At 37.6% G+C, this 17,039-nt stretch overlaps 1 protein-coding gene across 2 annotated transcripts in view; it reads left to right on the top strand.

The window, feature by feature from the left end:
- LOC114144954 (ELKS/Rab6-interacting/CAST family member 1-like) overlaps positions 1 to 17,039 on the top strand; it is a 160,576-nt gene that overhangs the window by 115,687 nt on the left and 27,850 nt on the right. For both annotated transcript variants that reach the window (XM_028018226.1, XM_028018232.1), the window contains 2 exons: positions 6,070 to 6,231; positions 9,427 to 9,492. In XM_028018226.1, coding sequence (XP_027874027.1) covers positions 6,070 to 6,231; positions 9,427 to 9,453 — 189 coding nt within the window. In that variant the 3' untranslated portion in view covers positions 9,454 to 9,492. The remainder of the gene's footprint in view (positions 1 to 6,069; positions 6,232 to 9,426; positions 9,493 to 17,039) is intronic.

Below are 17,039 nucleotides of genomic sequence, written 5' to 3'. Positions count from 1 at the left end.
ACTTAAAACTGGTAACAGATAGAAGTTAATAACTTGTAGTAGCCACAGTTGCTGCATTTAATCACCATCTACCAAAGGAAGAAAACCAGATTTTTTAATCCAAATCCAGGCACATTGTCAGATCATGGAACCTATTCTCTAAACAGGCATGTTGCAATCAGTTACTGGATACACTTTAGTCGCAGACGAGTGTCATTGTTGAGTCACTGCCGGACTGTTTTTGTCTGAGGCCTGCTGGCTAAACAGACATAAGTCAAGGAGACACATACACCTATGCACACACACACCTTGCTATTTTCCATGCTGCTTTGGTTCTCGATATGACCTCAGGCTCAGGAAGGTATGTGGGTCATTAAGATCTGGTCAGACCGCATCACTGACTGATCAAACATGAATGCTAACGATAATGAGCTAACAGCAGGGCGTCTACATGTATGGTCTCCTGAGTCACTGAAGGCTTCTGGTAAAAATAAGGGGTTTAAAAGTCAACAGATGCAGTGACTGGATGTGGATTTAAGCGCAAACCTAGGTTTGCATCTTGTAAACAGTTCCTTGGGGGTGCAGTTCTATTCAAGGTATTTCAAGGAAAGCCAATTATCTGTTTATCACCATTTGATGCGTCATGTTTTCCTATTGAGTAACTAGCAGTTAAAGTCCACCTGATGATGTGATGAGAAGCTCTAGTTTCAGTGATGTGGCTTCTGGGTTTGGAACACCAGACGAATGGGACAAACTTGCACGACAGAAAAACGGCAGAAGATAATAAACTTTCCATCCTTCTTGTGCTTGCAGAGTAGATTTATGCAAACATCCTGAGACATGCATTAATCTTGCATAAAAACTTTATGTTTACACATCATAAGATAAACAGTTACTAGGTTGCAACATATATTTCAAAAGTTTTATGTTAACCAAAATGCAGAAGTAGTGTGCATTCTTTTGGATACTTTTGAAATTAGGAGGGTAAATGGTAACCAGGTGTTGCTAATCAAATGCATTTGCTGAGCTGATCATGAGCAGAAGTGATTTTCTCTGTAAAAGTAGTTTTGACATTTTGTGGTCTGGACGATTTTGGATGTGCCTGTTAGCACATTACAAAGAAAGTGAGACATAAGTGCTGATGTTACAGAAGCAGTAGTTCCTCTTTTGCAGTCTGGAAGGTCTTATAAGCCAAATTCCTAACTTTATGGAGTTCATCAGAACCAATGTTTCCAGGAGTCGGTATCCTACCAAAGTTATGCTGGTCAGATCATGTAACATTCAGAAAAATAGCAATCTATTGAGACCTGTAGAACCAGAACTCTGCGTCATGTACTACAACTGATAAGAATAGCATTTTCTCTGCAAAATACCATGAAACTGTACAACTTAAACAAAACAGAATATGTTTTGTTTGTAGCGCTGTAAAATGAGACTGATTGCCTACTTTGACATCCTTATACACACACACACACACAACTTTGCATATTAGGAATATGAGGGACAATTTTGAATAAGTGCTTGAGTGAAAAAGAAGAAGAAATGAGAAACATTTTTGTCCCAACAGAAGACATTCAATACAGCATATTATCTAGATAAAGATCCCTGACCACCAAATACATAACAGCAGGAGCTTGCTTTGCTGCCACAGGATCTGGGCTTTGCAGTCATTAAATTAACCTCTGTAGATATACTGAATTTTTCCAAAATGAGTTAGATCCTGTTTGTGGTTCAGTGGGATGAATGAGCCCCTGGAGACTTAACCCAAACTTGCCTGCTACGACTGAATTTACACATCAGATATACAAATTGCTCAAATTTGTTTTGATTTGTCACACTGTTACCTTCAAACTAATTCAGGTTTTTAAGATAATTGTTGCCCCTTCTTTGTTTAAAACACGTAACATTTATGGTCTGTTTTTTCCTCATCTTCCTTGGTTTTGCTTTGAAGATTTCCCCAATAATACTCACTTAGTCATGATGTGTAAACAGAAGAAATATAGTGATGACTACAGTCATAAGAATAACATTTTGTTTTACATGATGGATTTTGAATCCAGGACTCTTTTGTAACCAGATATTTGAGTTTTTAGTTAACTGTTTTAATTTTCTGTCTGACCTTTAAAAAAAAAAATATATATATATATATATATATATATATATATATATATATATATATGAATGGGAGGTGAAATGGTAACAGGGAATAAAACATGCTCATAGCAAAATGACCAATACATTTTTCCTGTAGCAATTGGTATATAACTGAATCATATGCAATAAATTAGAACATCAGTGAAAAGTTAATTTAATAAATCCGTTCGCTAAGTAAAACACATTACATAGATTAGACTGTTTTCAAACCTTTATTTCTGTCTTTTTAAATTATTTTAATCTTACAGTTACTGATAAAACGACGTTTAAGATTAGAATATTGTACCACACCAATAATAAAAAAAATTGTTTACATTAATAAAATGTGTGTTTAAAACATGCTTAAAGGATGTTCTTTTCAAAAAGTACCTTTAATCTAATAAACGGGTCTCACCTGGATGCATATTTTAATTTATTGAATATGACTATAGATTTCCGGTCTTTTTCTATTCTTTATAATAAAATCTGTTGCATTCGCACTACTCAGCTCTGTACACTTAGGCACTTTATTCTCTGACTCATTGACACAAATTTCATAATAGGGAGCCCTCCTCAGGTCCGTAAATGTCTTTTGCGGAAGGAAACTAACTAGGAAATGCCAAAGAATTATGGCACTCAAGGTCTCTCTGGGAAAGCTGATCTTGAGACAGCAGATTGATTTACAGATAGCACTGACCTGTCTGACCTCCCCACATCCCTCTTTTTTAAGATGGGTGGGTGTATTAAACAAACTTTCCTTTCATTCACTTTTTTTCTAGTGTTGGCAAAACCCTTCTGTAGTTCAGACAACTATTCATATACAAACACAGACACTTACGCACACACAAACACACACGCACACACATGAGACTCTTTTCTTGAGAAAAGAGTCTCAGAAAACGTCTACCAGTGTGAGAATTTTCTTAGCATTTCATCCAACTAATGGATAATCTCACATCTGTAGTGCTTTAAAGTTTAGGGTAAGCTCAATTCAGAAATCTGAGGAGTGTTTTCTGTGACTTTTCCCCTTAATCTTGTCCCTTTCTTTTTAACACAGTTTAGTATCTGTCCTTAGCCTGTTAACTCTTTTATGTTTTTCCCTAGGATAACTGAGTAATGCTTAACACACATGGATAGACCTGATTAAAGGACCTTCCTTAATTGATGTGAAACTTGGACAGCCTTTCTGAAGTACAGCTGTTTTTGGTTTTTTTGTTTAAGGGCTTTTTTGTCAGCTTCCTGTGTCCATATGTGTTAATACAGCCACTCTTTAATCAGAGCAGGCTTGTGATTTACACAGGGCTTGTGTTAGGGTTTGCAGTGCAGCTGTGAGCTTAGCAGTGATTGCTGCCATGTTTACATCAGCAGCTGCACATTGATACACATACAAAACACACACAAAGAGCCAAATAATATAGTGGGTGTTGCTTAGAGATTTAGGTGAAGAGCCTGTGTATTTTTCTCTACATACATTAGTACCACCTGTGTGAGCTGCTTTGCCTGTGATCTACAAGCAGGCCTGGAGGACACTGGCGAGCTGTTTACTCTACAAGACTACTTATTAACACTAATTAAAACTCACATATTCCACCTGAAAGGCTTTTTAAGTATAAACACCTTTGTTTTTACACAAACATTATGGAACTTGTCCTTAAGAAAAGAGCGTGTGTTTCCCTTGTGTCTCCAAGTGCATAAATAAAATAAATTACTAAATATGAGCTGTTCAATTTTTTTCAATTAAATTAATTATCTGATTGACGAGTTCTAGTTTTAGATTTAGATGAGATTTTTAGTTCACGGATAACATTAAACGAGTTTCCTCAAATACCCAAATGTTCAAATCCAAATCCAAATATAAGATGCTTCCAAATTACTAATTAAGAGATGCACCAATTAAATTATTTTTTTTTCTTTTTTGTCTCTCTTCCATTTTTTTCTCTCCTTTGATCTGTAAATACCAGATTAAGTTTTTAATTTTAGCCTACCTGTCTACACAACTGGTGATTATTAATATTATTCACACAAGGGATCATCACAAAACTTGTTTGAAAGAGCAGTTGTTGTGAAACTTTATATAAGCAAGATTTGATTGAGTAGTTGGCATTTTAAGCTTATATTAGCTATCAGCAAAGTCAGCATACTATTACGTCAAATATAGTCTCCATTTCTGTTCCATAGAAAACATACATACTTAACTTAACTTTGAGATTTCCAAAGTGATTATGATGTCAATATTTCCAAACCCATAATTTTGTGAAAATGAAAGCTTAAAAAAGATTAAAAATAGCAACTTACACCTTCCTGTTGTCTGATTTAAGTCTCTGTCTCACTTTCTCACTGTCTGTCATTGGCATATCAACATGGAAAATGCAGATTAAATCTTACATCTCTTTACCTCTTTATTTTGTCACTGGAAGGTGCTAGTAGATAATAGAAGTAAGCTTCTTAATTAATGTCATCTTTTTGAATTCACAACCTTTACCCATCCATCCATCCATTTTCTTGGTGCCTATCTCCAGCGAACGTTTCGGGCAAGAGGCGGGGTACACCCTGGACAGGTTGCCAGTCTGTCGCAGGGCAATCTTTACCCTAATATGGTTTACCAGTTACATTGACACATCACTGAAAAGATTACATATTTACTGTATGTTGCCAACAGGTCAAAGCCAACCAAAGCGATTGATCAAAGGGTAATTATGTACATCTCCAGACTAATTTCCCCCCTCTGCTTAAGACCGATTAAAAGAATGAGGCTTGTTTAACATTGTGAAGATTATGCAACTGAGCACTACCTGTGTGTTTACATGGTATCTGCCTTCAATTACAGGTGACAGATCTGTACACACATCTTTACTCCACCCAGTCACACCTGCTAATGGTAGCACCTAAGGTCATAATGATTTGGACACCTGAACCTGATATTTAACGTCTCTAACCACTGGTCTGATGTTTGTCTGAAACCCTCCTCCGACCGTCCCTAACTTGTTTCTCTTCACCTCCCACAGCCTGGACAGTGTTCTCACCTTATCCAAGAGGCTCTTCTCAAGTTTAAGCTAATTGCAAGCATCTTAAAGACCAGTCAAATCCTCTCCTGTGATCCTGACTGGCTTGTTTCCTCAGTCATTACGCTCCAGCCTCTTATCACAGCTCTGTTATGCCTAGGGTGCTAACTACTGTAACTCTATCTCACCTATATCTTCACAGCTGACTCATGCTATCTGCCTGTTTCTCCCAATGCCTGGCTCCCATTAAACTTGGGAAAGCTGCAAGAGTTTGGCCACAAAAAATGCACGCCTTTTCTTGGAGTCATCTACATTTTATACACAATCCCACCACTGACTTCACAATCATGTCTACACTGAGGGAAACTATACAGTGTTAAAACAATAAAACTGAGAATGTCAATATATCTGCACCTAATCTTTTTCTGTCTCTCTATCAGTTAGGCTGATTGTTAACATTAGTCAGCCCACACTGTTATCTTACTCTAGTGTCATGTCTTCTTCCTCAATTTCATATAATAGACATACAGAGTCGCCATTTAGAAGCATTTGATGCAAATTTAAGGATAATTTTAATCAGTGACATGCAAAAATAAGGTTGCTTCATTGTGGCCCTGGGCTACACAAAGCAACAACTGTACTTGTAGGGATTTATCTCATTCAATTTAAAACATAATTTGAAATATGTATGACAGTCTTATGATAGTTCCATTAGGCGTTCCAACTTGCACAATTTACAACCTGTCAAATGTTGTTAGCGGCTCAGTTTTTATCATCTTTGATGGCTTTCAACATACTTTCCCCTCCATGCAGAAATTCCTCAGCCTAATCATTCAAAGATTCAGGAGAAATTTTCATGGAACAAATAAGCATTGTAAGGGAAATGAATGGCTTTGTGTGCGAGTCTTACACTTGCATTTAAACGATTGTGTTGTTTATTTCTTCTTTTTTGCAGACCCAGAGCAGAATGAAGTTAATAGCAGACAATTATGAGGAAGACTACATCCACCCCCAACATCACCCTCATCATTTGCACCACATGCATACAGCAAATTTGCATCACCGGAGTCTGCCAAGAGGGGACCCACATGCCAACCACCGACCTCCGATGGATCAGGTCAGAACAAATACTACACGCATACACACACACACACACACAAACCTTGAAAGGAGCAGATGAACTCTGGGCTTGTTTACACAAGTTTATAAGCTCTGAGCCTTCATCTTCATGCCTTTAAGGTTGATGCAATTTCATATTTATCAACTCCACCGGCACTCAGTTGTGGTCTTCTTTGACAGCATAACATTTCTTGTCTCCCTTCTTTTTTTTTTTGTAACCCTCAAACCCCAATACTTCCTGCCAAGTTAGAGTTATTCATATCAGCCAGATAAGAGGCCTGAAGGAAAAAGCTGCCAAATGATTGTTTTTGATTGATGGGGTTTGTATGTGAGATTAGTTTATATATCATCCAACTCTTATACAAGCTCCCTCCTTTCTGTCTGCGTATCTTACCCACATTGCCCCGAGGACACCCTTAATATGTCTGCAGACAGCTGAAAAAGTACTGTTGTTTTAGGCATAATCAAGTGTTGTGTGTTCATAAAGGTGCACACTGGCATTGATGTGGATGCACATGGGATGCATACTTGAGTGTTTATTTGTTCTGTGTACCCTGATGAAACTGCCTGTAGGTGAAAGCAATCTTTACAAAAGACTGAGTCTTCCCATTAACTCATAAAAGCTTTTTTTTTTTTATGAATATTTGAATTGAATTCAAACTCATCACAGCTCTATTGTTGTACATGGGGGGATTCCAAACTGTGAAATTGTGCATGCGTCTCACTGAGTGTGTGGCTTTAAGATGAATAGTTGGGAATTTCCACTTGGGTCTATATTCCTACATTTGTTCTGTTTGAAATGAACTGTTGCGTGTCTGTACTCTTTATAAATAATTCTGAATCTGCTGTCTAAGTTAGAGTCAAACATGAACTGGAGATCCCCTGTGCTTACTAGTGGTAAGATGCATTCACATGCTTAAAATATCTCAGCAATAAGGTAGGGATAAGGTAACTGGTTGAATAATTTCTCCCCTTCATACCTCTGGAAGAGCACATCTTAATTCCTTAAAGAATGCAAGAGTCTGTGATTGATTGACGTTCATTTAATTTCTTTTTATTATTAACTTTCAAACTCACAGAAGTATGTGAACATCTGCGTTCTTTTCACTCACAAGATGAATCAATATCTTACTTCGACTTTGATGCATCAGGTGATTGAAAGTGAGGGAAGTTGTAATGAGGCACCCGTTTTCTGGAAACCAGCTTTTCAACCACAAAGATTTATAATTTATATTTCCGCAGATCTTGTTAAATAATTATAATTGTCAACAGAAACACTTTAACGCATGTGATTAATCTGAAAACTTTAGTGATTTAATATTACATATTGCAGATTAATCAAGCTATGTATTTTCACTTAAAAGCATCTCGCGCATAGAGGTTTACCTCAGAGCAGCCTGTTATGGGCTCGACACACGGGGGAGTGACAAACGACAGCATTGGGTTCATCCACTGGGTTAACTCATTTCTATTAGTATTTATTTTTCGTATCCACTTGAGGGGTAACCAAGGTGTGTATTGTGTGTAAACAATTTGACTGACAGCAGGCAGCATCCGTTGATTTGCCCATGATTTGTGTCGTCACTGCAAACTCCAAAGATGAAAATATCTGGGTTAGTTGAGTCCATCAAAACCACAACCTAAACATTGCTTAGGTTCACTGCAAACATTGTTGGAGAGTTGACCACAGTTCCTGCATACTCATGGCTCGCCCACGTTCCTACTAATATTCCACAATAGTGAGGAACAGACGTATTGGAGATGCTGCGAACTGGGGTAGAACCAGACCAGACATTAACCGGTCAGAGTGAGACCTGACAATGGAGGAGCAGCTTTAGTCTCTTGCAGTCTGGGGGCTTCGTTTGTGGTTCGGAATGATCTTCAGGCTCTTCCAAACCCCACTCTTGTTGCTGTGCTGCAGCTGATTCTCCTTCTTCTTTTTGTAGATGATTTTTCCATACCTATTTTTCTTTTTCTCTCTTCTTCATTCTGAACACCCAGAGTACATGAAAGCTGCCCATGTTTATCTGTGAGTCTGGAAATTGTGTGATTAGCCACATCTCAGTCAACCAGATGAGGCTAGGTTTCCAGTGGCTCCTTTGATGGCATGTAGAGCCGCCAGCTTACCCACTCTGTTGGAAAGAGACCTCATGGTTCCCATGATGATGGACGGATTGATGAATCTGTACAATCTACTCCAGTTGCTACTGTTCATTCCTGCCCTCTTCCTTCCCAGCTCGCATTGGACATAAGGTTATTTTGCCAGAGGCTCCACAGTGATCAGAAGCGTGATCACTCATACTGTCTCCGAATAGAATATTCGCGAAAACATTTTAAAAAGTTGTTCACACAAAAGTTTGCCCCATTGCATGTATAAAAAAGTAGGAGGATATAGAAACACACAACACATCCAAAATAAACTCTAAAAACAAGAAGACTCAGAATTAGTGTAGAGCTGCTAAAACAGACTGCCTGCTCTCCTGGCACCAGAAAATGTTGAGGAGGGTATGTTTCTGTTTACCAAGCTTGTCAAAGCTATTAACTTCATGTTGGCATTTAGGTTCTAGCATGTTGCACTGCAAAGCCAATGTTACAACTGTAGCTTAGCTTCATTGTAGCCCATTAAGTTTACTGAGCTTGTCAGAACCATTCAGTTCAGTGAGTACCACCATATAAACTGCAGCCAATGCTCGGCTTGTTTTTAGCTCCAGTGTCATATTAGCAGATACTTTGCTTTATCTAGACCTACTTTAGCTTTTTGCATGTAAGGACTTGACTGTGGAGAGCTTCCAGTTCATGCTAATCATTATAATGTTACTGTCTAAGTGAATTTGCCTTCTTGTTAGCAGAGCTCTTGTCTGGACAGTTCCAGCACAAGGAAACCTCCAACATGCCATTGGTTTTTAACAACTGTGCCGAGAAAAAAAACTTTGTGATATCATAACATATTTGAAAGAGAGCATGACCATTATTATTATGATTAAAGATCACATGAGCTCAAGAGAACTGAAATATAAAATAAGTTTCAGCTTGTGAATACATAATCACCAAGTCTAACTTCTATTATAAACAGAAAACAGGTGTGTTGACACTAAAGATTATTAAGGATTATAAAGGATTATAGCCACATGTAAGAGCAATTACATGCCATAATTTATACATCACAAATTGTGTTTTCTGTGTTTTCTCACAGGATGACGAAGAGGGTATTTGGGCTTGATGAATACTATCCATAGGAACCTGCATCTCTTTGGTGTCTGTAAGTTTTTGATAGATCTTCTATCGATTGTAAATGTAGCTTTTATTTCTGGATATTAAAGCTGAAGTATGTAACCTTATTTAAAAAAATTGTTTTTACATATTTGTTGAAACTGTCACTATGTGGTGACAATTTGGTCTGCGACATATAATCTGTGGAAAAACTGAGCTCCTCCTCTGTCTTCTCCCACCTAGAATCAACCAATCAGCCTGGAGGTGGGTTTTAATGCTGTCAATCACAATCTTGTGTGGCGCTGCTTTTCCTTTGGTCTGGAAATGTAGCTCAGGGAGGAGGAGGAGATCAAACTTTTGACAAATTATCTGTCTCATAGCAAACTGTCACAACATGGTGACAATTATAACAAATGTGTAAAAAACATATTCCTTATAAAAGTTGCATACTCTAGATTTCAGATACATGTTTTAAGCTTGATATCCTGCACCTTATTGTGTTTGAGAATCTTATTTTATTTTGAAGTGAGAAAAAAGATAGCTTTGAATTGTCCTGATATGTTAACAAAGTGGACTAAAGTAAAAAAGATTGGCTGTAAAACTGGCCGACGACACACAGTATGATAAGATCTGTAGCATATGGATTGGTCAAAGGTGGATTAAAATAATTTTACAGTGTTTACTGATTATTTAAAATAGAATTTATGAAAACTTTACACTATTTCAGAAAAATGGGGGAACTCCATTTTCCCTAACATAATGCTGTCTTGTGCTATTTTGTTCTTATGAACCCAAAAATATTATCTCATCTCCTACTGGCTGCTGAATGTACTGTTAGACCCTTAATGCTCTGCACAACATTTCAAGGGGCTTGAGTTACCATTAGCAGGAAACACTGATGGAACCACCCTATCCGCTGCATTACCCTTGACGGACAGAGGAAAGTGTAACAGAACCCAACTCAGTTTCCACTGCTTGTGAATTTTGGTTGACTTAAAAGAATTGGTTTATTTTGAGGTTTATGGGTCCTTTTTGTAAAGTACTCAAATGCTGGTTGTGCAGCCATGTGGTACATGCACTTTGTGGCCATATAGGTAACTGCGTGGTTAGACCTATATGCACCCCTGCCGCCTAAAGCGAACACACCAAAGCCCATAGGTGATAAAAATGACACAATGAGAAAAACCAGAGATGGTCCAGTCTGTCTTTTTGCACTCAGCTTTTTCAGTCATAATAAAATTTTACCGCACTACCCCACCTCTTTGTGTGCCAGTGTGTGGGGTAGTTAATTGCAGTACAACACAGAAAAGTTCTGAGGATTTTTTTCTTTTTAAGACTGCAAGCTAAAAATGCATAAAATCAAGAATGCTGAGTCATAAATTATAATTCCGGTTTTGGGGGTTTATATCGAAGCCCCCCATTGGCTCAGAATGCCTTTAAATGAGGGCATGCAAAAAATGAGCATGGGGGCACAGGGCTTTTTTTGAGCTAATGTATATATGTTTAAGTTAATAAGACATGAAGAAACTACTTAAAGACATTCAAACATGGCTATATAAATGTATATGTGTGGGCAAGAGCAAGGGAAGATTGAAAGGGTCTGAAAATTGGAAGGGTTCTTGTTGGAACCTGAACGAAAATCAAGCATCATGGTACACTCATAGTTTCCAGTTCATCTTTTTCTACTCCCCCAGTAATCCACAGGTGGACCATCACAAGCTGAGCGTGTCTCTAACCTCATTGTTGCACTTCCCCCGAACATTTTACTTTTAGGATTAAGTTTTATAATGTGTGCAAGCAAATAGTTCATCTTCCTCCATTACAGTTTTGTACTTATCTGTGATGTTTGTCCATATATTTGTAAGGCAGCCTGTGTTTAAGAAAGTGTTGGTGAGCTATCCTGGGTTGGAGCAGTCTACATAATCCAGTCCATGTGTGTTGAGAATGCAGCAGTGTCAAGATTCACTGTAATGAAACAGACCACACTGCCCCCTCTCTCCCTCAGTTTCCATCTCTTCACATTTTTCCATCACTCCTCTCCTTTCCACCTTTCTTAGACTTTCTCAGCGCTAACTCATATCCCATAAGGTAAGCCTGGACCTCTGGTCAGCCTACTGGTTCAGTAACCTTGATCAGATATCAACTGGGGATATGCATTCAGTCAGTTGTGTATGTGTGTTTATATTAGAACTTTTTATCCCTTTCTAATAGAATAAGCCTGGCACATTAGCCCTTTAGTGGAGAGTGGTATTGTGGCTAGCAGTATCAGTGCTGCTCATCTATCCGATTCTGTTATTCTGGCAGCACGCAGCACGAGTGCTGCTAGACTGTAGAGCTATCCTTTATAGCAGAACAGATGGGAGCCATTCAGAGGTATGTAGCTACAGCACATAAGGCTGTACCTAATCCCCATATCCTGTCCCTGAGTGAGCCCTCCCTAATATGAGCAAACAGAGATGACAGCACAGATAGACAAATAGCTAAGAATCAATGTGCCTGATAGATTTGACTTCTATTTCTTAATGGCAACATTGAGTTCCACTTCAACAATGTGATTTCCTTATTAACTTTTAAAGTGTGAGTTACAGATTGTGTATTCATGCCTCTCTTTTTATAGAACCTCAACTCTTATTGGCTCATTTAGGTTTTGTATGTTCTGTTTTTGATTACAGAGGTTTTGTTTACCTTCTAGCCTACTGGACTCCCTCACTAATGAAATAAGAATGTCCTTTTAGAGACGCAGCACAGAAGAAGGGGGGATGGAGGTAAATATGAATGAGAGCATGGGGCCAAAGGAGTAAAGTCGACTGAATAGCATTTGTGGAAACATTGCGCTTTTAGTCCACCATAAATGAATTTATACTTTGTAAGGCTAAAAGAATCTGGGACAGAAATATTATATTATATAATAGAGTGTGTAGATGGACAGGCATTCCACAGGAGAGTGTTAAATGTTACTCAGATTAAAACAAGCCTAAATTTATATATTTTTTAAATCTTAGTTTGGCCACACAATGTTTTCCAAAAAAATGTTTTAGGGCTGTCTTTTGGATTTGAACAAGTAACATGGTCTTGTTGAAAACAGTTCGCCATGAAATGCCAATAGAAGTTCTATCTCATTCATTATTTTAGAAATAGTTTTTCAACTACTAAATACCAATAGTTCAACATGTTGAGGTCAGCATCCCTCTTGGGGTCGTCACACATCAACAAGTGTGGGATCTTGAGTTCCTCCTCAGACATTTAGCTAAATTTAAAACTGTAAAAGTCATAGCCGGGCCATGTATTCAAATTTCAGTTCAGTTTATTTATATAGCAGCAGTTCACAACATAAGTTACCTAAATGCACTTCACAAGGCAAAAATTTAGCTTGTTCAGTCCACTACCTCTATCGAACCACAAAGTATGTGCAGTTTCTTTGTAATTTTCTATTGTACGTCTGGTCTTGCATAAAGCTGCCCTGTGCCATGTGTCTTTGGTAATTGGTGAACCGTGACTTCAAGGTCAGAAGAGGCGTCTGATCCGGGCTGTTCTTCAGCCGGCTGTCAGCGTCATCAGTCCATGAAGTCAAAGGTTGTTCCACCAGTTGAACATGAGTGGAGAAAAATCATTAACTCCGCAACACCTGAGTAGTGACCCTTGAGCATACGGTGTGTCAGATCTATCTCAGTGCATACTGACAAATGTCTTTATCAGTTTTATAAACTGACAGCCAAAATAAATCATCAATGGTAAAATGCTGAGGACACCAGAGGCAACACAAAGTGAAGTTTGCTCTGGTGCAGAGAATTTGGTGCTCCGCATAGCAAAAATTGTTAAAAAGTCATGGCCTCTGTTGCTAACTATAGTGTCATCTTGATTAAGTTGGCAAGAACATATTGATTTCAAAAGAGAATTTGCAATGCTTTTTTAAGAGGTATTCACATTGTCATTGTGAGCATGGAAAGCTGTAGTCACAGGATCCAGAGATGCATTAAGGCAGAGAAGCATAGAAGTCGACAAGATGATGAGAAATGCAAGATTCAACTGACACCTTTTACGAGCCATTCATGTTTACTCACTTTTCCTCTTTTTGGTGGTTTTCTTGAAGTTGTGACAGGGAAAGCAAAGTGCAACACCTCAAGTGTGGACCAGAAGGCATTTTGTCTGCATAAGCATAATTTTCCCCTCCCACAACACTCTCATCACACACGCAACAATGTGGCCACACATGCTGGGCAAACATACAAAGATGTAGCAGAACTTTATTGAGTTTTATGTTCCTGTGATGGCAAGTGAATCCGTGCTCATCAGTTCCCTATCCATGCATTGAGAATTTGCATGTGCGTGCTGCTTAACTAATCAAAAGGAATCCTCAAATTCCTGTGTGGGCGACCCAAGTATCACAACTCAAATAAGGGGAGATCAGAAGAGCTTAGCAGCATATTGTGTGTGTCCACCTCTTCCGTTGGCAAGATCCCAGTATATTTCACTGCTTAACTGATGCGTTACATAGGTAGACATTGAGAGGAAATTGGAAGTGTGCCCAAATAGTTTATTTTACTGTAAAATATTGTTTATTAATCAAATAGCAATAAAAAAATTTGGTTTACCCTTTCAACTAATCACTCCTTCCAGTGTATATGCTCTTTCTCTCATTTACATCTAATACTCTAAAAATCAAGTACGAAAAATCTTGATTTTATTGACATGCGTCAGAAAACCTAAAATACACTCAGAAAAATGTTTGTGTCTGTTCTGTTATTTCAGCACTACCTACATATGCAGAGAAAAACAGTTAAAAGTGTCAGAGAAGACAAGAATACACAGAAGCATGTAACAACTGGACTGTGCACACACAGTTATGTTGAATACATTTTATTGTAACTGAAAAGCTTAATTATTTCAATACCTCAGTTCTCTGTTTGACACTGATATATGGAAATCACCATAATTCTTTTGTCTGTTAATTATGTTAATATTTTTCTCTTACAGCTGAGAAAAACACAAATTAAAAAAGCAATTTTAGTACAAAAATATGGTATTAATAAAAAGTATTAATACCTGCTTAAACTTTGTTTTCAAAAGGTTATTTTAATATTACAAGTTTCACTGAAATGGCCTTTCTAATTCATTAAATAAGGCCTGCAATAACTTTGTCATTTTACATTTCACTAGGGCTGGACAATAAATCAACAACAATACATATGATGGTAGACACGTGATCACTATCGATAGTTACTATTCCAATCTAGAACTGCACAGCATTTTGGGAGATGTAGGCAGTGGAAAGGGTTAAGCTGCTCAACCTCTCACTGCAAGATAAGTATGACAGCCACGTTGAAGACTTAAGGCCTTCATAGGTTGTGTGCTCAGCATTAGCTTGCAAAAATAGATATGAAAATCTAATTGGATCCATTTCAGTTCGAAGAAATTTGATTTCAGCCTTTCATATTAAAAATACATACATCAAACATTCAGTATTTGCTGTCTGTATAAACGTTACAAATAAAACACTTTCCTTTTGACTTTATTATATATTAGTTATCAGCCATGACTTAATTGTAGTTTGCATTTTATTAACTGTCACTGTGTAAGCTATCTGCATAAAAATGGTATTAGAAGATTAAGTACTCTAAACATTAAAAGATTGTAAATTATGCATCAGCTAAATAGTATATGGATGTACTATCATGTTTTACAAGGTGGTGAGAACCTTTTACAAAATTTTGTCATTTTTGCATTTTTACCAGATTGATATCAAGAATAATTCCAGAATTATTCTCTTAGCTTTATGTTGTTTATTATACAAAATGTGTACAATGATTGAATTGGCAAAATAATTCATAATGTGTTTTTACAATATTATTAAACTCTCAAAAGTTGTGGCATGCCTTTGAGTTAGAATCCTTTTACTGAACGGTCTTATCGTTTTCTTTCTGTCTGAACATGCCAGGTGCAATTCAGTCTGTGTGTGTAAACTTCTCTTTCCTAATGTTCTCAGTGTAAGCCAGACCAGAGTCATAAATCAGTTCACTTCAGACTGTTATTTTTCCCCTCTTCTTTTCTCCTTTGCTTTATGTTATGTCACGTTTCTTTATAATTTCTTCAATTCTGATTGCTAAAGGATATGTTGTAATGCTTAAGACAAATTGAGAAACAAATGTATCAATAAATGCCTCAAGATAACTCTGCGTGCAGCTTGATGTGTGGGTGAATGTTCTATGTGTGGGTAATTGAAAGATCAAGAAAGAGAGAAAGGGATAGATAGATTCTGGCAGGATTAAAAGGGTGTTTTCTGTGCTTATGGCAGCACACAAAAGCCTTTCCCTCAGGAGAAACCTGCACCTGGGGAGGCATTTTAAGTGTCTCCATGCATTTCTGCATGTGTGTGCCTGTGTATGAAATGGAGAGCAAAATAATTGCTCTTTGGGAACTCTCAGTGGGACAATCTGGAGGTCAGATTCCTTGTTCAAGCTGGATTACCTTCTAAAGGAAAAGTCTGAACCTCCACAAAGCCATGCTGATAGAGTGAGGTATTAGGATTTGGAGACAGAGAAAAGTGAATCACAGTCTTTTCATTTTAAAGCTGTAATTTTCTTCAGACTTCCTGTGCTCTCCTTGCCCTTCTTCTGCTTCACAGACACCAAGTGCAAAATTCTGAAGTCTCAGTTAAGGCCTTTCGTGCTCCCTAACCTGTGCTTTTCACATACAGACCCACCCCTAGGCTGCCAATCCGAGACAGGCCTGCTGCTTTGAGGTAGATATTCAAAAGTAGAAAAAAAATACGTTGGAATGTGAGTGATGGGTTTCCTTTTGACTAGAGAACTCAAGTTTTACAATGTGACCACTCACAAAAAATTATGTTATCCTGCAATATGCTGCTCTGCCCATTTGATACCTAACTTCAAGCACTGCTGCACAGGTTCCCACACATGTTCTTCGACCGGCTAATATAAAACAAACATTTATGATCAAGATTGACATCTTGGGAAACACTGTGGTGGTGAACTAACACCAAATATATTTTAATAGGTAATAGCAGAAGGAATCTCACAATTTTCCTTCCCTATTATAGAAAAGCCAGAACTGCTATCAGAAACCCTTGTAGAACCGAAAAGGAAAACTAACAGGAATTGTATTTGTTTCCTCTTACTGAAAGGCATCCCAGTGTAGAATCACTAGAGAGGTGCCTCATCCTACTAAATTAATAATATTAGCAGTCATTGGACTGCATTTGACATTATGTCTGAGATCGTTTAGGCCTCACATAACAGTGGACTGAAGTTCTTTTTTTGTAATACTGTCCAAAAAAGCCTTCAAAGGTGGTTTGGAAGCTTACAAAAAGGAAGGTTTAGTGTTGACATATAAAGAAATAACGAAAATAATTCCATACTGATAAATTAACTTGCAGCACACGTATCCCGAATAAATAAGAAATGCATGAAAAAGTGAAATTATCTTCAATTGTATTCTATTCAGAGAAGAAACTCGTATAGAATTTAATACACAAACCTATCTTTTCAAGTGTGTTGATGATTAGGGCTTATAGTTAATAAAAACCCCAAAAGTTCAATTTCTTGGACAATTTTTAATATTACATTAAAGCAACAGATA

The sequence above is a fragment of the Xiphophorus couchianus genome, chromosome 1 (assembly GCF_001444195.1).
Source record: "Xiphophorus couchianus chromosome 1, X_couchianus-1.0, whole genome shotgun sequence".
Classification (NCBI taxonomy): Eukaryota; Metazoa; Chordata; class Actinopteri; order Cyprinodontiformes; family Poeciliidae; genus Xiphophorus; species Xiphophorus couchianus.
Note: the sequence above shows the minus strand (reverse complement) of the source record. Positions and strands in the feature narration are given on the sequence as shown.